At 47.8% G+C, this 22,005-nt stretch overlaps 1 protein-coding gene across 1 annotated transcript in view; it reads left to right on the top strand.

Moving 5' to 3' along the window:
* Positions 1-22,005, top strand: part of LOC147729336 (embryonic protein UVS.2-like) — an 88,012-nt gene that overhangs the window by 30,976 nt on the left and 35,031 nt on the right. The window contains exons 6-7 of the mRNA XM_086959622.1: positions 10,304-10,479; positions 15,836-15,917. Coding sequence (XP_086815748.1) covers positions 10,304-10,479; positions 15,836-15,917 — 258 coding nt within the window. The remainder of the gene's footprint in view (positions 1-10,303; positions 10,480-15,835; positions 15,918-22,005) is intronic.

The following is a 22,005-nucleotide window of genomic DNA, read 5'->3' as shown; positions in this document are numbered from 1 at the left end:
CGGCCTATTCCGAAAGATCTGGTACATTCCCCCTTCTTGCCAAAACGTACAACAGCTGATGCTCCTGCGTATAGGTCCCTTAAGAATTGGATTATCGGCTTTTCCACGCCCAATTGTGACATCACGTCCCATAATTTACTATGGGACACACAATCGAAAGCTGATGTAAGATCAACAAATGCACAATATAGGCGCTCCCTTTTTATCACAGTATGTTTCTGCTGAATCAGGAACAAATTTAATCCCTGCTCTATTGTTCCTATGCCTTTTTGGAATCCAAATTGTAAATCACTAATTACCCCCGCCTCTTCCGCCCAGTTTTGCAATTTAACTAAAATCACCCTACCAAGGATCTTTATTGACGAATCCAGAAGAGAAATTGGCCTATAGCAGGCACAATCTTGTCTGTTTCCCTTCTTGTAAATGGGTACAATAATTGATGTGAACCAGGAAGGGTTCAATCCCCTTACAAGAGCTGCATTAAAGAGTTGTACAAGTATCGGGCCCCATAGTTCGATATTTGACTTGTACAAATCCGCTGGGATTCCATCTGGGCCCGCCGCTTTTCCGCCCTTGGTAGCTCCCAGGCTTTCCACAATCTCTGGTAGTGTTACTTTAAGTTCACTTTCCTCCTCAACTGGTTCGCCTTCTGTGTTTACCCCAGTATTTCTTAACTCATCTACTGACGTATACAGGGTGGAAAAATGCGTGACCCAGCTATCCTCATTAATCGCAATTTCCAACCGTGCTTTGGTATTTTCGTATGATAGGGGGGCGTTTACCACCCTCCAGAAGGCGGATGCATCCCTTGTTTGTGAGGCTGTGCAAAGTTCATCCCATACTCCTTTTTTAATTGCTTCTCTTCTATTTTTTAGGGCCTCATTATACTCCTTCCTTAAGGTTCTTATCTCTACAGCATCACGCGGATCCTTATGTAATGCATGTTTAAGATCTGTTAGAGCCCTAGTACAGGTTTTATCAAACCATCTTGTACCCTTCGTTAAACCATTTTTTAATACTAAAAGTAGGTTCTCTTTGATAGTGGAAGCAATAATATTAAAATTAACTAATATACTTTCACTATCGGAATCCTCATTTAAACAGATCTCAAAATTTTCTGGGCAGCTAATTAACAATTTTTTAAGAAAGCCTTCAGGTACCACCTTACTCCACTTGAGGGTGTACCCATTCTGTCTGCCTAATGTAATGTCTGGGACAACCTGTATTTGCTCATTATAGGAGGCCAAGAAAAGGTTCTCCATCTCAATTTTTTGCGGTAGGTGGTCACTGAGTGGTGCATCCATTATTTTATAACTAACTAATTTATGACCATAACCATTAGACCAAAGGCTAAAGTCTATCGTGGTGGATGCTCCCCTCCCAATAAAAGTTTGGTGAAATGGTATTGACTGCTCAGTTAATTCATTAGCAACCCCCAGATCATGCTCAAATAATAATTCGTTCAACATATCCCCGGTCTCTGTGTGTTCAAAATGTGGTAAATTAACATCCTGCTCCAACATTATACCACAAATTCCTTTAGAGCCTTTTGTGCATAATGGACAGTTAAAATCACCCCCCCACAAAATCATTACCTCCTTTCCATTGCTATCAGACTCACACTGTAGGTCGATCGCTAACATTTTCAAAATATCACGTGAAATATTAACTGGAATATTATTATAAAAATGTATAATTACAAAACGCAATCCAGTTTTGGTGTCTATTGCTAATTTGTGGTAGAACTCACACTTAGGATAAAAGCGTACCCTCTCATATACTAAGCTATTCGACAAGTACGTTATCAAGCCACCCTTTGGTCTCCCATGTCTAGCCCCAATCGCTGGTGTACAAAACGTTCTATAACCATTCAAATGTATCTGGTCAGTGGCCCATGTTTCCTGGAGGGCCATGATTTCTATGTCTTTTATCACTCCCTCCCACTCCGGATTGGTGATTTTTGTTTTAAGTCCTGCCACATTCCAGATCATTAAGGAACATGTATCTTTTTTCCGATGCGTACTTTCAACACTTCTGGTGTCCATTTCTTTGGAATTTCCAACCTCATTTCCCAAGATATTGGCCACATTTAATACATCAATTTCAGGTATTAGGTTCTTTCCAGATTCCTGCCTTGGGATCACAGCAAGTGGAAGAGTCAGCCCGGGACTATCCAATGGGTTACTTAGGGTGGGTAAAAACACAGGGGATTTTACTACCTGGATATCAAACTGTCAATCTACAGCCTCCAAGTTGCTGAATCGATTGAAACAAGGAGTAGGGAACGGAGCTTGTTGGAAGTCCCTCCATTCATTATGTCGGTATTGGTCTGAATAGTTTATTCCCCCTCTCCTTCGTTTAACTATAGACCAACCATCATTTCCCTCTTCTCCCCAAGCATTACAAACTGAGTCATGTCGTGTTTTGTTTCCCCATCCTCCCTGTGCAGAGTTTGAGCCCCTCATCCAGCTCCATCTATTATCCATGTGCTGCACAGGCATGTAAAAGAAAGAAAGCGGCCTTGCCACAATTGTTGCCCCATTTTGACCCTTAGACCTTTCACAAATATATTCCACTGATCTCGGGTTATCAAAAGTTATCACCACACAGTCCCCTTGTAGTCTTTTTGTACTTTTCCCCACCCAAGGGACACGCTCCACCATCTTTAAGTTACTATACAAGTTAGGTGGGAGGGGGTGGTTTGAGTTCAACCAGTAAAACACTTTATTTTTGAGTGCCCAGAAAGATTCTTTCATTTGAGTAGCTAGTTCAGGGACACCCCTTAAAATGACTACATATGGGCAGGCATCTGGTGGTAAATCAATCACTCTACGTTTCTCCTGTCTTTCTTGGGTGGGTTTTTCGACAGAACTAGTTGGAATAGTTGATTTATTTACCTCTACAGCTGGAGTAGGTTTAATTAAATTTTTACTAATCACTGGAATACACGGTTTTGGTGCAGGTACTTTTAAAGCAGGATTAGTTACTTCTGCTATAGTTATTGTTGTTAATGGTAAATTATTTTGAGGAAGGGTTGGCTGTATGGGATTTTTGGTTGTAGTCGAGCACAGGGCTATTATATCCGTGTGCATTGCTTTTAATTGTAATTCCATAGCCTGGAGCTTAATTTCCAAAGGGCACAACAGGGCTTTAATTAAGTTTTTTAATGTTATTATAAAGGGGTCCTCCCTCTCTTTACTGGGATCTTCCCTGTCTAAATTTGCAACAGTGCCATTAGAAGACGAACTGTTATTAAATATATCCGCCAGTGTGTCATCTAGGGTAGAGTCCATGATGGTCATAGGCATTATTAGTGGACCAACTGCTCCTTCCCTAGCGACCTCTCCAGAAATACCACTTAATCGTTCTGTACTTTGTACAGGTCCTATTCTATGTACAGATGTCACAGTTGTCTTATTTTGATTAGGAATTTGTTGAGTATGCCTTTTTTTTGGGATTGCTCCCTCCCTTGCCCCTTGTGAATCAACAATCAAATTTTCTGCCTGGGTATCTATTTGTGGGGAAATCAAAATATTACCGGAAGGTGCCAATTTCTGAGAATCAATTTGAACAGAGTCCCGAAGCTCGGGTTGAGTAATCATATTATTGTGGACCTCAACAAGAGTCAGCTCAGAAGTAGTCTGGGCCGCGGGACGTCCTGGAGTACGTGCCTGCGCAATGTGGCCCATAGAGGACCTCTTTGCTAACGCCAGATCCTGGGACACCCTCCTCTCCATTAGGACTATTCCCTGATCTATCAACGTATGTGTACGGACAATAAAATCGTCAAGTGTGCCAATCAACTTGGCCCCGCCCGCAGCTGCCTTACTTCTAGTTTCACTAGGCATGATTGTGACAGACCAGAAGCAATAATCCAATATTCAGGCACTTGCTTAACAGTCAAAGGTAGTAAAGAAAATCAGGATCCCTACCAGTCCGAAAACCACATGGGGGACAGCAAATAGACCAAAGTTTTGGGCCCAGCCCGGCCTCCTCCGACCTCGGACGGCCACAGACGGCCCGCCCTCTGCCCGGGCTCCGCCCGGCGCCGCCCGCGCGCGTCCCGCGACGCATAGGAAGCCTCCCGCTGATGTACCGGCGATACCGGAAGTCCCCCGCTAGGCTCCCTGGGAGCTGTAGTCTCCAGCCGCGGGCCGCAAGATGGAGCAATGCGGCGCGGCGAGACTGCAGCGGTAGCAACCCAGGAGCCTTGTCTGCGAGCGTGTAGCTGGTGGCTGATGGCAGGTAGCGTGCAGCGTTTTCTCCTCCTTCCTCTGCGCCTCTGTGTTACGAGTGCCTCTCCCCGCTTCCACCGAGGAAGCCTCCCGCTGATGTAGCGGCGATACCGGAAGTCCCCCGCTAGGCTCCCTGGGAGCTGTAGTCTCCCGCCGCGGGCCGCAAGATGGAGCAATGCGGCGCGGCGAGACTGCAGCGGTAGCAACCCAGGAGCCTTGTCTGCGAGCGTGTAGCTGGTGGCTGATGGCAGGTAGCGTGCAGCGTTTTCTCCTCCTTCCTCTGCGCCTCTGTGTTACGAGTGCCTCTCCCCGCTTCCACCGAGGAAGCCTCCCGCTGATGTAGCGGCGATACCGGAAGTCCCCCGCTAGGCTCGCTGGGAGCTGTAGTCTCCAGCCGCGGGCCGCAAGATGGAGCAATGCGGCGCGGCGAGACTGCAGCGGTAGCAACCCAGGAGCCTTGTCTGCGAGCGTGTAGCTGGTGGCTGATGGCAGGTAGCGTGCAGCGTTTTCTCCTCCTTCCTCTGCGCCTCTGTGTTACGAGTGCCTCTCCCCGCTTCCACCGAGGAAGCCTCCCGCTGATGTAGCGGCGATACCGGAAGTCCCCCGCTAGGCTCGCTGGGAGCTGTAGTCTCCAGCCGCGGGCCGCAAGATGGAGCAATGCGGCGCGGCGAGACTGCAGCGGTAGCAACCCAGGAGCCTTGTCTGCGAGCGTGTAGCTGGTGGCTGATGGCAGGTAGCGTGCAGCGTTTTCTCCTCCTTCCTCTGCGCCTCTGTGTTACGAGTGCCTCTCCCCGCTTCCACCGAGGAAGCCTCCCGCTGATGTAGCGGCGATACCGGAAGTCCCCCGCTAGGCTCCCTGGGAGCTGTAGTCTCCAGCCGCGGGCCGCAAGATGGAGCAATGCGGCGCGGCGAGACTGCAGCGGTAGCAACCCAGGAGCCTTGTCTGCGAGCGTGTAGCTGGTGGCTGATGGCAGGTAGCGTGCAGCGTTTTCTCCTCCTTCCTCTGCGCCTCTGTGTTACGAGTGCCTCTCCCCGCTTCCACCGAGGAAGCCTCCCGCTGATGTAGCGGCGATACCGGAAGTCCCCCGCTAGGCTCCCTGGGAGCTGTAGTCTCCAGCCGCGGGCCGCAAGATGGAGCAATGCGGCGCGGCGAGACTGCAGCGGTAGCAACCCAGGAGCCTTGTCTGCGAGCGTGTAGCTGGTGGCTGATGGCAGGTAGCGTGCAGCGTTTTCTCCTCCTTCCTCTGCGCCTCTGTGTTACGAGTGCCTCTGTGTATCATGTTTTTAATAATCATGTATTGGTATTTGTAAATAGTTTATATTTATTTAATAATTGATTTTTGTATTATTTTAAATTACTAGTTTATTTATAAGTATGTTATTTTTACCTTCTACGCTATCCAATACATTCCCTACTGTTGCAATCTCTGGAGTGGGAATAGTAATTGTTATCCCTACGCTATCCAACACTTTCCCTCTGTTGCACTCTCTGGAATGGGAATAGTCATTTTTACCCCTACACTTTCCCTAATGTTGCACTTTTTGGAATGGGAATAGTAATTTTTACCCCTATGCTATCCAACACTTTCCCTACGGTTGCACTCTCCGGAGTGAGAATAGTAATTTGTACCCCTACGCTATTCAACACTTTCCCTACTGTTGCATTCTCGGGAGTGGGAAGAGTAATTTTTACTCCTACACTGTCCAACACTTTCCCTACTGTTGCACTCTCTGGAGTGGGAATACTAATTTTTACCCCTACGCTATCCAACACTTTCCCGACTGTTGCACTCTCGGGAGTGGGAATACTAATTTTTACCCCTATGCTATTCAACATTTACTTACTCTTTTTTAATTTGTTTTACATTTTTATTAATTTTTATTTGTGTTATTATTTTATGTGTGTATATTTATTTGTAATTTATAATATTTTTATTTATTTGTAAGTTATTAAAATTATTTTTAAAAGTTAGTATCAAGGAAGTATGTACTATGTATTATATTTATATTATTAATTTAAAAAATTAAATTATGTATTATTTATTCATTTTAAATATAACATACTTTTAACTATGTTTATTACATTTATAAGTATTATTTTATTTATATTACATAATTTTTAAATTTAAAAATACGATATTTTTTTAATAACAACATTTCTGACATCGATATTTTTTTTTCTATATGTTTGTACTTACCTTGTTAGAGATAGCATGACGATATTTTTGTAATCAATATTTTGTCAGAGATTCCACCCCACCTCAGGCAACTCCACTTGCTCCCCGTACAGAAGAGTTGCCAATTCAAGCTGCTGACCCACTCACACATGGTTCTACATAACCAAACTGCCAAGCCATGTCTTTCCTGGACCGGAATCAAGCATCCTAGGACCGGTTTCCGGCTATCAGCCGTTTTCAGCCAGGATAGCTTGACTCCAGTGGTGTTGAGAGCATGGGACTCACGTCTGAGCATACCCATCCCACTCGGGGTGACAAATGCAAAAACAACAGTTTATGGACAAAATGCAGAACAATGTGATACATTCACCCCAGTACAGAGATCTGGGCATAAATCCATCATTTTTTTGCACTCCACACCACCCCAGTTCAGACATGGCCATATGCAAATCAGCCTTGGCCCTGTGCCTCATGGGAACAGTCCAGCTCGAACTGCCTAGCCATGTCTTTCCTGGACCGGAATCAAGCATCCTAGGACCGGTTACTGGCTATCAGCCGTCATCAGCTAGGATAGCTTGACTCCAGTGGTGTGGATAGCATGGGACTCACGTCTGAGCATACCCATCCCACTCGGGGTGACAAATGCAAAAAGAACAGTTGATGGATAGAATGTAGAACAATGTCATACATTCACCCCAGTACAGAGTTGTTTTCAATAAACTGTTAACATTTTCAGAAGGTTTATGGGGCAGTCAGTGCTTACTGTGCCACATGTGCCTTCTGATTGCGAGGCACAGACCAGTCAGGCTTAACTTCAAGGTGATGTTTAAAGTATTTGTGCAACACATCAACAGTAAAAACAGTGAAAAGATAACACTAAAAGATCCCACACAAGGTTTAGAACAATAGAGAATATTGAATTTGAAAGATTAAGCAAAAGATAGCCCCAAAAAGCACAAAATCCAGCAAGAGATAACTTGTCATGCTTAACCAAGAGGACGTCACAATTTCAGGCCAACCGTGATGGAGCACGGGTCGGCTACAGGCACCAAGTTAGATATGCTGATTAAAGTATCTTAAATCCTGGTTGCAGAGCTTTACATGGATCTGAGACGAGTAGCGCAGCACAGTCAAAGTGATGTGTCAGCTCCAAGATGCTGTTCAAGGTTCTTGCATCGTTGTCAAGGGCCCCAAAGACAGGGGCTTGCAATGCATAGTCTGGGTGTTGAGGATGTGGTGTTCAGCTGGGGCAATGTGTCAGTTCTGATGAGTTCCAACGCTGCAAGGCAGAGGCTGTTGTCGTCATTGAGCTGCTGTGGATAAAGGATGTGTGGACCTGGGCGGAGATGCAATGTGCCATCAGGTATGCGTCGGTTCCAAAAATGCAAAGGGCACTGCCGACCTTCTGGGTTGGGTTCAATCCATTCAACAGCAGCGATGCTTTGGTTATGCTTGAGTATGTGCTGTTCAGCCATGGAGATGAGTCGGTTTGTCAGAGGATATGCCGCTCAGCAGAGCAGATGCATAGGTTCTGCTGGTAAGCACATTAGGCCAATGTCTAAGGGTCCAAAGACTGGAGTGGCACCACCTCCAAGAGTCCACTTGGCAAGGTAGATTCACAGATGGCAGAGTCCAGGTGCAGATGCTAGGTTATTGGAAGCCTATAGACACTGATAATGATGCCTGGCAACTAGGGTTCGGAGTCCATAGAAGCAGGTCCAGTCCTTCTCACCCAAGCAAATAGGCATGTCGCAGCAGGTCAACACAGAAAAGTAGTAGTCTAGCAGAGTGGCAGTCGAGCAAAGTGGCAGTTCTTTCAGCAGTTCTTCTTCTTGGAAGAGTATCCACAGGTCTAGAAGTGCACTGTGGTTGTGGTGTCTGAGGACCAGTTCTCATATACAGTAGTACCTTTGAAGAGATGCCTTTGAGGTGTGCAGATTCCCTTCCTTCCTGCCCTGCCTCGAGACTTACAACAGAGGGCGTATGCAGCCCTTAGTGGGCGTACAAGACACAGCCTATTCTAGTGTAAGTGAGACTGTGCCCAGCTCCTCCATACCATCTTGTCAGGATGGCCCATCAGGTCACACCTAAACTCCCATTGTGTGTTCCAGCCTGGATGAAATATACAAAGCCTGGCTGTCGCCCAACTCAAACATGAGCAAAGAGACAGGCTACAGGCCCCAAATGGCTAAGGCAAGAAAATTCATACTGTCCTAAAGGGTCATTTTTAGGATAGTAAAATCCCACTGTACCATAAATTAGCTTTTTAAATTAGGATTCCAGAGACACCAAACTCGATCCTGTCATATCTTCCCATTTCGAAATGACGTTTATAGAATGGAATAAGGTAATCCCAATGTTTTCCAATGGGAGATATAGGCCTTGCAGTAGTGGAAAACAAATGTAAGAATTGGACATTAAAAACCTAAAAGCATATATCCTGCTTTAAAATACATTGCACCCTGCCCTCTGGGCTTTTCAGGGTCTATCTTAGTGGTGACTTATAGGTATTAAAAAACTAGATTTTGGCCTGGCAAGAGGTTTTACTTGCCAGATCGACTTGGCATGTTATACCTGCACACACAGAAGCATTCCACTTACAGGCTATGAGCACATTTAGTACACATTACTTGAGATTTATAAGTAAATTAAATTAAATATGCCAACTATCGATTGGCCGATGTTACCACAACTTAGGAAAAGACCAAAAACACGTTAGCACTGGTTAGCATTGGTAAAGAGCGCAGAATGCTTTGGGCAGCAAAAACAGGAGGTTGGAAGGCAAACAGTGTCTAATAATAAGTTACTCCTGTTGTACTTGTGACTGCTTAAGAGCAGCAAGGATGAGTAGCTGAGGCTTGCTCCAGGAGGTTGTGGAGGGTTTGAATCTCCCAGTACGATAAAAGTTATTGCACATGAATAAGTAAAAGTCTAGTAAAGACTATTTGATCATTTTGATTGTTCTTTGTGCATTGTATTACACAAGAGAAAGCAAATGAGTTAACATAGAGAGCACCTAAAACACAGAAGATGGCCAAAATACAACCTCAAGCAATATCCAAGCATTCTTCTAGTACATCAGTAATGTTGTAGCCTATGCATAGGGTTATACTTCTGGGGGATGTTGTGCTGTTCTCTGCTTCAGCCAGGAACTCTTTAATTATGGTGGTGTCTATAATTCTCAAAGTGCTACAGGATATGAGCATGGCTGTGATATGCCCGGTGTTTGACTGGACAGATAGAGATCTGTCCAGTCAAACACCGGGCATATCACAGCCATGCCCATCACAACACAGGGCAGGAGCGGATCTTGGGTCCTTTTGCTGGACAGGAATGTTGAGTCTAACCACCTATAGATCCATGAGGTCTCCTTGACAATATTCCAGAGGCAGAAAAAAGTCTACAAACGATAAAGACATCCTGAAGGGACACATCATTTTAAGACACCACTCTCAATGTATATGCTTTCTTAGCTGCACAATACACAGGTAACATGCCACACACAACTGGAATACTGACAGCGTTGGAGTATGGATCCTATTTATGAGAGACTGAACAGATTTACCCTTAAACAGCTGGTAGATATGGGTTCCCATGCAGAAAATAGTCCCAGATATGGAGTCCATTGGGACAAACACTGTTACAGGAAAGGCCAGAAATGAGTCAGACTGGTTCAGGATGACACAGCTTTCCTTTGCATTCAAAGGGCTTTTGTCACAACCTAAACTGCACATTGTCACTATCCTATAATCCCTCCTCCCTTGCATATAACAACAGTCGGAGAGGAAACGCACAGGTCGATGCCTTGTATGGGGTAAGATTGTATTATTCTTTCTCTGAAGGTGCTATTGCAATGATTTATGGGTCTCACTGGTAAATCTTCTCGCCTAGGTGCTGGTCGTACACCGGGAAGACAGGGGGACGTCAGCGGCTATCTCTCTCAGGAGAATGTTTGCGGAAAGGAGTCATTCAACATGAGTTGAACCACGTCCTGGGCTTCTACCACGAGCATACCCGCAGCGACCGCGACAACTATTTGACCATCATGACAGAGAACATTGCTCCTGGTCAGTGACACCTCTTGGGCTCCACTTACTACTGAGAAGTAAAACTGAGTACGGCTAAGATTCCTGATGGGCTCACCTTGGCAATGAATTGGATCCCGGATTTGTTCAGCTTAGGTTTTTGTACCAAATACCCACCAACATACCCTTTCTACCAATCCGACCCTTGGTTAGAGTGATCAATATTTGTTACTGTCACAGGCTGGTGTCCTTTTCACAAAAGTTACCACTGCTGAGGGCATTAATTGGAGAAATTCTTCATTTGAAACCATTGTTGCTTGCCTACATAAAAACTCCTGGCACAGGATAAATTGTGACCCGTATTTAAAATGCCCATGACCTGATGTCGATATTGATGATCAGTGACTGCCAACTACAGCTCCCTGCTTCACAGTGACGGCCCAGATTTACACAGACGTCACACAATGAGTGCAGCAAGTTAATTTGATGTGCTGCATTGTAGGAATGCAATACTAAGATGTGGTGCTGCTCTGCTCTCCCCCAGTGCTGGTGGCAGACTTTAGGCAGAAGTGCACCAATGCAGAGTCTCTTCACTGTAGGGCTAGAGTGTCTGCGTTGTCTGAAGAATACTATTTATGCCAAAAACGGTTCGTTTATTTACAAAATGTACTCTATGAGACCTTTCTCACTTTGCTTTTGAGGTATACAATGCAGCACAGATGCAAAGAAGAAAAAACACTTCTCTTGAGGAAGCACAGGATTTTGTCCCAAATCCCTGTTTACAAATTTTGTAGATAGGGATTTATGTCTACACCTGTGGGTGGTTTCATAGGAATGCCCATGCACAACCCATCGAATTCCCCTTTGATACAAAGCAGTAGTTGCTGCTATTGGACTCGGTGGTGGGGGGCAGGCAAGGGTATGGGGTTGACGGCATCCCCCTGCTCTGTCTTGCAGCAGGATACAGGAAGCAGGAAGCCAGCTCCCACGCTCCCCATAGCCAATCACAAGACTGCAATGCTGCATTGTGATTGCTCTGAGTGCAGTTTATCGGTGCTCAGCCGGAGGCTGAAGGGGGGCATGTTCCCCATGCAGGGTGTAATGCGGCCTGCATGGAGAATATGGGATAAGCGCATGTGCGTTTTGGGTGGCCTGAGAGGGCTGACCAAACAGACATTGGGCGTTTAAGAGTGGGCAAACCACTCCTCCCCTGCTCCTCTGTTTTCGGAGCAGCCCCGACTCACCCAGAGAGCTGCCGCAGCAGAAGGAAACTTAAAAAGATATATGACATGAGTTATTATCATTTTATGTTTCCTACTGCGGAGCAGCGGGGCTACGCTCCTCTGCCTTTATGGGGGAGCCGCCAATGATACAAAGTAATGCAAGGCAGTGCATAGAGCAACTATGCATTACTTTAAGCAACTTTGGTTTACAAGCCAATTGTTGAACACTTTGCATTGAGCTTGCATTAGAAAAGCAACATAAACCTGACACAAAGCATGTGTTTTTCATCTGGTCACTGATGAGATGTATAGCAGCTTGAGCATCGCTCTTTCTCACTCCACTATCTCACATACAAATAATGGTGTTTCTTCAGTTTGTTCATTCCCTGATTGTACGTATCTCAAAAATCCTCCTCATTAGCCCCAAACCTCTCCATGAAAAACTCCCCTCTCCCTTTTATTCGAATGCCTGTCTCCTTATTTTTCATACTCGGCATGTCTCCTCTCTCTGAGCACAGCCTATTTTAAGTCAGAGGCATGTTTGCCTTAATCTTTATTATTATATTACTGCTAATGTCCTAATTTCATTCCAAATTATCAAATAAATCACCTTTGCTTTGAAGGTCCTTGCTGCAAACTAATACCTAATCTTCTCTTTCATGTATTAATCCCACAAATCATCTATTAGAACAAAAATACTTGATCCACTACCCAAATAATCACCACTAACTCCTACTAATTTCCCCTTCCTCTAAGACACTGGAGTAAGTGCATGAAAGAGTTTTATTGAGAGCACAAGACTAATCCTAAACCTTGAGTGCCCGGAGCAGTGTGCTCTCTGGCATCACATGCTTCAGGGCCTTGTAAGGGGTAGTAAGCACTATATACCTATAATGTCAATGCAATCTGATGGGTGAAGAACACACCCTGAAGATCATCAAGATGGTTAGATCACTTTATGAGGCAAAGAAGTTTTCATAAGGAAAAAACATGATGATTTTCCCTTCAAAAAGACAACAGTGAGTTATATTTAAAATTGGCGGAAACTCCAGTACATCACTCAATCAATTAATCAATCAATCACGGCATTTATATAGCGCGCTACTCACCCGGGAGGGTCTCAAGGCGCTGGGGGAGAGGGGTGTGTCACTGCTCGAACAGCCAGGTCTTGAGTTACTTCCTGAAGGAGAAATGGTCTTGGGTACGTCGAAGGTGAATGGGGAGGGAGTTCCAAGTCTTGGCTGCCAGGTAGGAGAAGGATCTTCCTCCGACAGTGGCTCTGCGGATGCGTGGTACGGTGGCGAGTGTGTGGCTGGTTGATCGTAGCAGGAGCGTGGGCGTGTAGAAGGTCATGCGGTCGTTGAGGTACTTGGGGCCCAGGTCGTGTTGAGCCTTGTGTGCGTGGGTGAGGAGTCTGAACATGATTCTCTTGCTGACAGGGAGCCAGTGCAGTTCTCTTAGGTGTCCGGTGATATGGCTGTGTCGCGGGATGTCCAGGATGAGTCGTGCGGAGGCGTTCTGGATGCGTTGTAGTCTTCTCTGGAGTTTGGCTGTGGTTCCGGCGTAGAGGGCGTTCCCGTAGTCCAGTCGGCTGGTGACGAGTGCTTGGGTGACGGTCTTCCTGGTTTCAGTGGGGATCCATCTGAATATTTTGCGGAGCATGCGCAGGGTGTTGAAACAGATGAGGAGACGGCGTTGACTTGTCTGGTCATCGAGAGGGAGGAATCCAGGATGAAGCCCAGGTTGCGTGCGTGGTCCGTTGGTTTGGGGGCGGTGCCCAGGGCCGGGGGCCACCAGGAGTCGTCCCAGGCGGAGGGCGATGATCCCAGGATGAGGACTTCCGTCTTGTCTGAGTTCAGTTTAAGGCGGCTGTTCCTCATCCAGTCGGCGACGTCTTTCATCCCTTCGTGTAGGTTGGCTCTGGCGGTGGTGGGATCGTTGGTGAGGGAGAGGATTAGCTGGGTGTTGTCGGCGTAGGAGATGATGTTGCGGTGGTGTTGGCGTGCGATGGCGCTCATGTAGACGTTGAAGAGGGTCAGGCTGAGAGAAGATCCTTGTGGTACGCCGCAGATGACTTCTGTGGCGTCGGATCTGAACGGAGGGAGGCGGACTCTCTGAGTTCTTCCGGTGAGGAACGAGATGATCCATTCCAGAGCTTTCTCTCGGATTCCGATGTTGCTGAGGCGCTTTGCTAGGGTTCGGTGGCAGACCATGTCGAACGCTGCAGAGAGGTCCAGGAGGATGAGGGCCGCCGTTTCCCCGTTGTCGATCAGGGTTCTGATGTCGTCGGTGGCTGCGATCAGGGCAGTCTCGGTGCTGTGGTTGGCCCGAAATCCGGACTGCGAGTGGTCGAGGGATCCGTTTGTCTCGAGGAAGGCGGCAAGCTGTTTGTTGACGGTCTTCTCGATGACTTTGGCCGGAAAAGGAAGGAGCGAGATGGGACGGTAGTTCTTGAGGGCGGTGGGGTCCGCCGTTGGTTTCTTCAGGAGGGCGGTCAGCTCGGCATGCTTCCAGCTCTCTGGGAAGGTGGCGGTGTGGAAGGAGGAGTTGATGGTGTCTCTGAGGTGGGGTGCGATGATGGCGGCGGCTTAATTGAAGACATGGTGTGGACATGGGTAGGTTGGTGATCCTGAGTGGATGGAGCTCATCGTGCGGGTGGTGTCTTCGGTGCTGATCATGGTCCAGTTGCAGAGGTTGGTGGTGGCGGGCGTTGGTTCGGTGGTAGGGTGCGTGGTCTGTTGTTGTTGTTCTCCAGGTGAAAGTTGAGGTCCCCTAGGAGGAAGTAGTCGGCGGAGGGAAGGGCGTGCGGGCTGATGAAGTCTGTGATGTCTTCGCTGAACAGCGTGCGTGGTCCCGGTGGTCTGTAGATGAGGGTGCCTCGGAGGGTGGTTTTGGGGTCGGTGTGTATCTGGAAGTGCAGGTGCTCGGCGGCGGAGAAGGTTTTGTCGGAGTTAGTCGAGATGCGGATGGTGTTCTTGTGTACGATGGCGATGCCTCCTCCAGTCTGGTTGACGCGGTCCTTTCGGGTGATCTTGTATCCATCCGGGATGGCTGTGGCGATGTCGGGCGCTGAGGAGGCGTTCATCCAGGTTTCGGTGAGGAAGGCGATGTCCGGTGCAGTTGCGTCGAGCAGGTCCCAGAGTTCCACGGCGTGCCTGTGGATGGAGCGGGTGTTCAGCAGGATGCACTTCAGGTGGTTGCTGTTAGTGTTGGAGTCGGCGGGGGCGGTGCAGGTCCGGTAGCAGGTGAAGTGGCAAGCTTTGCAGGCGAAGGGTCCGTTGGTGCGTCTCGGGGTGGCTCGGTAGCAGGCAGGGTTCCGGCCGGCATTGAGTGCGTTGAGAGTGGCGGCGTCGTTGGTCCGTCGTGGAGTCTTGCATTGGCGGTGGGGACCAGGGGTCCTGGCGCTGGGCGCGGTCCAGGCGCGGACGGGCGCAGACGGGCTTGCCTTTGGCGCGCCTTTGGCGCACAATCGGCGCACCCGCTGCGCGTCAACACTGCGCGTGCGCACAGCCGCCATTTATGGCGAAGTGCGAGGGAGGGAGGATCAGCTGTGAGGCGGGAGTGGGGAGGGCACAGAAGGAAAGGGGGCGTGTCCGCACTGACGGCGGCGGGAAGCGGGGAGCGGGGCGGGTGGGCGCAGGGGGCACTGCAGGGGAAACTGCACAGGGGGGCACAAAAAAATAAACAGGCAAAGGGCTAAATAACAAGGAGATCGACTTAAATACAGAAAACAAAAACAGTACAAGCTGGGGACAACACCGAGCGATGGCGGGGGCGTGGTCAGGAAGGATCAGCAAGGCTGAGGGCAGCGGCAGGCGGGAAGCACACGCTACAGCTGGTGGCCGTGCGGCGCGGGGATGTCCTAGGAATAGGTCACTGCGGATGTATGTAAACATTGGCGTTATTTAGTGTGAACCTCGCTAGGGATTTAAATTTAGAATTACACAATTTAATTTCACATGCTGATGCGATTAAGTGATTTTCCTCAAATCACGTGCTTTTCGATCTTGTGCTGAAATTGAGATTTAAAATTCTGTTCCAGTAGATTATTTTTAATCCCAGATATGGCAGAAGCAGCACAGCCCCCTAGTAAGCTGGGAACTTCTCTTCATTGATTTTGCCCTATCAGGCTAAGTCGTCACTATCTCATCTTTACTGTCTGTTCATTTTAACAGAAGACCTCCTCAACTTTTACCAAGAGAACACCAACAACCTTGGCCTGGAGTACGACTACGCCTCGGTGATGCATTATGGGAGGTAAGTCCCCAATGAAGAGTTATTTTCTGTTTACAACTCTCATTTAAGGCTTTAATATATAGACAGTGACCCTAATTTAGGTTTTGTCAGACAGTACTCTGTTGCAAACATGACATACTACTGTGTTCACCAAAGCCTAGGACGCCAGCTTCATTTTGAGATGGGTGGACCCTAAGTGTTTTGTCAACTTAGCCCCTGTTGCCTCTACTGATGGAATTCTTCCTCTGATAGTGTATGAAGCAGTGGCCATCTGAGGTATGACATTACAATTCCAGCCCTATTTAGGGGGAATGGGGTGATACCTTAATTTGTTTCCTGTCCATCACCGCCAGGAAAAACCTAGAAGTGTGCGACTGGAAGAAAATAACAACTATTCCCACAACCTGGGTGAAAATATCTAGTAATTGAAAGGAACTGCAGTGATGATGGTTCCTTTAATTGTGTAGAGAGGACTGCTGAGCTGAGGTCAATTTTAAATTTGGCAGATGGAGTACCGTCGGGATGGCATTCTTAATGTCCTCCTCCACCCCCTTCATCCTTTGTCCATCAAACCCTAATCACACCTGGTTATTCTGATCACATGCTGATGGGATCTCTTTAATCAGCAATAAGATTGGTGATGTTTATTTCAACTTTGGAGGTGGAGTGAATACAGGGATCAGAGCTTGGTACATATTGGAATCTCTACATGTGAAGAAAAGCACCAGAATGGTGGCTGTGCTTGTTAGGGGGAAGAGAAATGAATGCAAGAATTTGGATGGGCCATAGGTGATAAATGTGAGAAAGGACTGTAGACTCATGGCTGTGTTAATGAACATGTTCCCACAGAGTGGAAGGTCCATGGATGAGGAAGAGTGGTGCCAGCATGGCTGTGTCGGTGAAAATGATTGGTCAGGATTGACGCTCTGTATGTGAAAAGGGGTACGGAATGAGGGCTTTGTTGGTGACCATGATTTGTCAAGACTAACGTTCTGTATGTGAAGCGGGGATATTAAATGATGGCTGTGTTGGTGAACATGAATGGTTAGGATTGATGATCTGTATGTGACTCAAAAATATCAAAGACTAGTTTGGGTGGAAAAGAAAATAAACCACCGAAAAGTAAAGGATTGACAGTGGAAGTGGACACAAAACATAAACGAAATGTTCTTCAAAACTTCATTCGTCCATACTCAAACATTTCACAATCATACCAGATGTAGGAAGGTGGATATCTGACTATGGTTACCCCCAAACTTTTTGCCTGGTGTTTAGCTGGTTTTTGACTTAGTTGGCCTGGGATCCTGCTACTCAGGGCCCCAGGCCGATTGCTCTCTCCTTAAAATGGACTCCATGTACCTTAGGTGCATAAAACAATTGGAATTGGTTCACCTTATAGGCCCCTGTAACAGTGTACCATAGGTACCCAGGGCATAGGTGTAGCCAAGGCCTACCAGGGGCTGCAGCATGTATTGTGCCACCCCTGGCCTGGCCTCCATATTTGACACAACTGGCTGATCTCTCAGCTGGGGTAAGTTGGTGTAATCACCTCTTGCTTAGGTACAGTATGCCTGTGCCTAACCCTAAACTGGACACATATGTTCCTATCAGCCACTCCTATGGAAGGCCTCATCAATCCTGGAGGCAGAGTGCTTGGAAATATGTGAGATGGTGCTCTAGCATGAGCTGAGCCTGTCTGCAGCTGTCGGGAACCACTCCCTAAGCTGTTCTGGGATATTGCCATACCATATACTCTTAAGTGCATTATAATCCTCGCGGTTATATGCTATCTTTGGTTTGGCTTTATCAAAACATGTCGAGTAAGGTGTCATACGAATTGGAATACTATCCCCTCGACAGTTCTGTCGACGGGGATAGCATTCCACCCTTCTAGAGGGACACGACATGTGTGTAGCCTTAACCCCGGTTAAAGTTAACCAGAGCCTCAGCATCACAAAATGGATGCTGCCACCACAGACACATGTCTGACCTCCTGCTGCTGGGAGTCCTTCCAGCGAGGAGGGCCTGGACAAAGGGTTTCCTGCCTGGGGAGGTGCGAGCACCACCCCAGACAGGGTTTTGTGTATTGGGTAGGACAGGGCTGAATAGATTGAGACATGCCTGGGGCACACAAGGTGTCCCTGTGCATAAGCCAGCCCAAACCGGTTCTGGGGCTTTCCAGCCCCAGTCCTGGCGAGGAGCTGGACAAAGGAGAGGGGGTGTAACCACCCCCCTTCCTGGTCCCACCCATAGGGGAGGGACCTAGCAGGAGATCCACCCCTCAGATTGGAATAAGAGAGGGAGCAGTGCCATTGCACAGCAGATCATCCTGAAATCAACTTTAAACAAGAAGAAGACTGTACTTCGACATTCTGCTGCACAGAAGACTGAAGAGAATCTCCCTAGTGGCCTAGGAGGGGCCACCCTGTGAACACAGGTACCAACCAGCAACTCGACGTCTGCTTTGCCGCCGCCTCCCGCCGGAGACCGAGCCCAGAGCCCAACAAGAACCAGACTCCCAGACCTCTCAGAGCCCGATCCACAGTCCCTGCAAAGAAGGGACCCGTGGAGGCACCGAGTGACGTGGGACCGGACCTCTTGAAAGACACTCAAAAAGCTGACTGCGCAGCTTCTGAGGCATCCTCGACGTTGTGCTTTGGGGATTGAGAACCCCCATCACCGAGCAGCCCTTGCACCAAAGAGCAGCCCTCCAGCATCTCCACGATCTGCGTGGGGCCCTTTTGCGTTGTGCCACTCGACGCGCCATCCCGGCCACTAGCCACGTGGTCAGCGGCCATCTTGGCGACGAACCCGAAGATTTACACAGCAGGTCTGGTTGCTCCAGACCTACCCAAGCTCCTGTGAAAAGGAGCACCCGCTCTGACCTTGCTGGTCCGAGTGAACAGCATCTTTCAACTTCTGCGTGGCTTGCATTTGCCAAGGCCTGTTTGCTCCGATCAGGTCGCCGATACCGCCAACAGCGAGAAGCCTACGTGGGACAGCTCGTGACCGACTCCTGGACGTCCTCGACCCCGGGTATCCACGTGGCTGCAGAAAGAAGCTACCCGACAACGCCTGTTTGCACCCGACATCGCCTGGTTCCAATCTGGTTCCACGGTAGTCACTGGCTAGTGACTTTGAACATTGTCCCCTCTGCTTTCAGGTCTTCACATCTTCAGATCCACCCTTGGATCCACCGGAACTCTTCTCATCGAGCCGCCTGCAGCATCTTCAGCTCCAAGCACCATCGACCAGCGTGACGAAACCCGACACAACTTCGACCCTGTGCACCCGCTTCCTGTGGGTGAGGTAACTCAGCTCCGCCGGTGCTCCTGCACTGGTACACATCCCAAGGGCCTGTGTTTTAAGTTTCAGCTCCGTAGGTCACTCGGAAGGTTCCTAACTTTCTAACTTTGTGCTTTTTACGCACCATAGACTTTGTATTGCGAAGTGCGTGCACTTTGAACACTGCACCCGAGTCCCGTGGGCCTTTCCCGACTTAGTCATTGCCAGTCTCGAATAGCTCCAGCGATTCCCAAGGCCCTAGGCCTCTTCACTTTCCTCCTGGTATCTCTTATACCACTTTCTTAGTATATGGTTTAGGTGGCCCCTAGGGCTCATCCATATTGTGCAACTTTTGTGTATTTTAAACTGTCTTGTGATTTAACGCTTGTGCTTCTGTGCTCATAAAGAGTCCAGGGGATTTTAATAGTTAATAAATCAATATATATTTTCAATATATATCTGTGTGGTGTCCCTTTCATTTGGTACTCAAGGGGGTTGTGTATGGTATAACAGCTGGCTTCACATGCCTTTCAGAGTTTAGCCTAAGACTGCTTTGTCCACGTTACCACTAGGATAACTGGTCTACAAGGTTGAATTATAACCATCATCATAAGGGTTGCTTGGCATGGTACAAAGTGATCACTAGAATTAGTGAGCATTATATACCAGGCCAACTTCTCACATTGGTGAGCAGCGGATTGGGATCTGAGCTTGCTGTTGTTTTACCATTACAATCTTTGAGATTATCATTTGAAAGATCATACAGGTACCTGCTAGGTACATATAAAACAAGACTAGTATACTTAAGTTCTACTGAACTTAGTTGTTGTAGAGCAAAGGGAGTAGCACACCCTAGCTACAACTACTAGATAGGTTTAGTAGGTAAACACCAGTGTAGGTAGATTGCAACACATCCACCCACACTAGAGCAATGTCTGGAGCAGAGGGGTCCAGTGGACTTACTCCTGTTGAGAGTGACCCTCCAAGGGCACCATCCAAATTTGCTATTTTTTCCTTTAAGGAATTAAGACAGCTTTGTGTCTTAAGGGGTCTGAAGACAGGGCCTTCCCCTACTACAGACCACCTAAGAGAGCTCTTAGACCAGTCTGAGACTCTAAAGCCCTCTAAAGCAAACCCCACAGGGAATGCTGAAGGAGGCCATCCTTCAGAGGATGACACTGTAGACACCCCTGTCCCTATTATCCTGGTAGATGAGGAAGCCTCCACCACTGGAGCTCCTCAGGTAGATGAAGAGGAAGAGGAAGAGGAAGAGGAAGAGGAGGAGGTGGAAAGCAGTGAGTCAGATAATGACAGAAATAGTCAGGTGCTGGTCAGCAGACTGAACCAGGCTAACTTAAGCTTACTTGGGAATGAATCAGGTAACAACCCATTCAGACCCCCAGGTGGACTTAACCAGAAGCCTAGGAGGAGAAGGACTCACTCAGGTGACTCTGACAACTCCCATGCTTCTAGAGGTTCTCATGGTCACTCCAGAAAAAGGATGACTAGCCCTCAGAGAAGGGAACATGAGGCCAAATTGAGAGAATCTCAAATTAGAGAGGCTGAATTGAGAGTCCAGAGACAAGAGTTAGAGATTGCCCTGGCCCAAGAGAAACTTGCTAGAGCAAGACAGCCTAGAGAGAGTGGATTAGGATCCACTGGTGGCAGCAATATCCAGAAGGATAAAGACAGGTCCTTTGATACAAGAAACCTGAGTAAGATTGTGCCCCCCTACAAAGCTGGGGATGATATCCACAAATGGATGACTGCACTTGAGAGAGCCTGCATGGTACAGCAGATCCCTCAGGAGCAGTGGGCAGCAATCTTGTGGCTCTCCTTTGAAGGTAGAGGCAGAGACAGACTCCTCACAGTTAGTGATGAGGATTCTAGAAACTACATGGTCCTGAAGAGTGCTCTGATTGATGGGTTAGGCTTAACCACTGAACAGTACAGGTTAATGTTCAGAGATACCCAGTAGACACAGACTCAGGACTGGTCTGAATTTGTTGAGTGTGCCACTAAGGCTCTGGAGGGCTGGTTGCTGGGAAGTAAGGTTACTGACTATACAGGATTGTATAATTTAATTTTGAGAGAGCAAATCTTAAGTAATTGTCAAAATCAGCTTCTACATCAGCACCTGGTTGACTCTGATCTGACCTCCCCACAAGAATTGGGTAGGAGGGCAGACAAATGGGTCAGAACCAGGATCAGGCCTAAGAACCAGGGTGGTGACCAAAAGAAAGAGACTACCAAGCCTCAAGAGAAGGGTGGGGATAAAAGTAAGGAAAAGACTTCCCCAGGGCCCCAAAACTCCAAGAATGGGGGTGGGTCCCAAGACACTTCTACATCCCAGAAAAAGCCTTATTGTCATACCTGTAAACAGGTGGGGCATTACAAAACAGATAGCTGTTGTCCAAAGAATGGCAATAAGGAGAATATACCTCCAGGTAAGGCTCCAACACCTCCTGTCACTGTTAGCAGTGGTCCCCCAGGTGGTGGGAGCACCCCCAAGAATTTGGGTGGGTTTACTTTTGGAGGACAGGTGGACTCTGGCCTATCCAGGTCCCCTAACTCAGATACTCTTGTCTATGAGACTGGCATGGGGTTTGCCAATTTCACAGCTTGCCCAAACACTTTGAGCAAGTATAGACAGGAGCCCCTCATCAATGGCTTGAAAGTGGAGGCCTTCAGAGACACAGGGGCTAGCATCACCATGGTGGCTGAATGTCTAGTCCCCTCACGGCAACTTTTACCTGATGCCAGATATCAGGTGACAAACATTGATGGCATAGAAACCAATCATCCCATGGCAGTAGTCAATCTT

This window comes from Lissotriton vulgaris, chromosome 2_2 (genome assembly GCF_964263255.1).
Source record: "Lissotriton vulgaris chromosome 2_2, aLisVul1.2, whole genome shotgun sequence".
Lineage (NCBI taxonomy): Eukaryota > Metazoa > Chordata > Amphibia > Caudata > Salamandridae > Lissotriton > Lissotriton vulgaris.
This window is presented reverse-complemented; position numbering and strand designations above follow the sequence as displayed.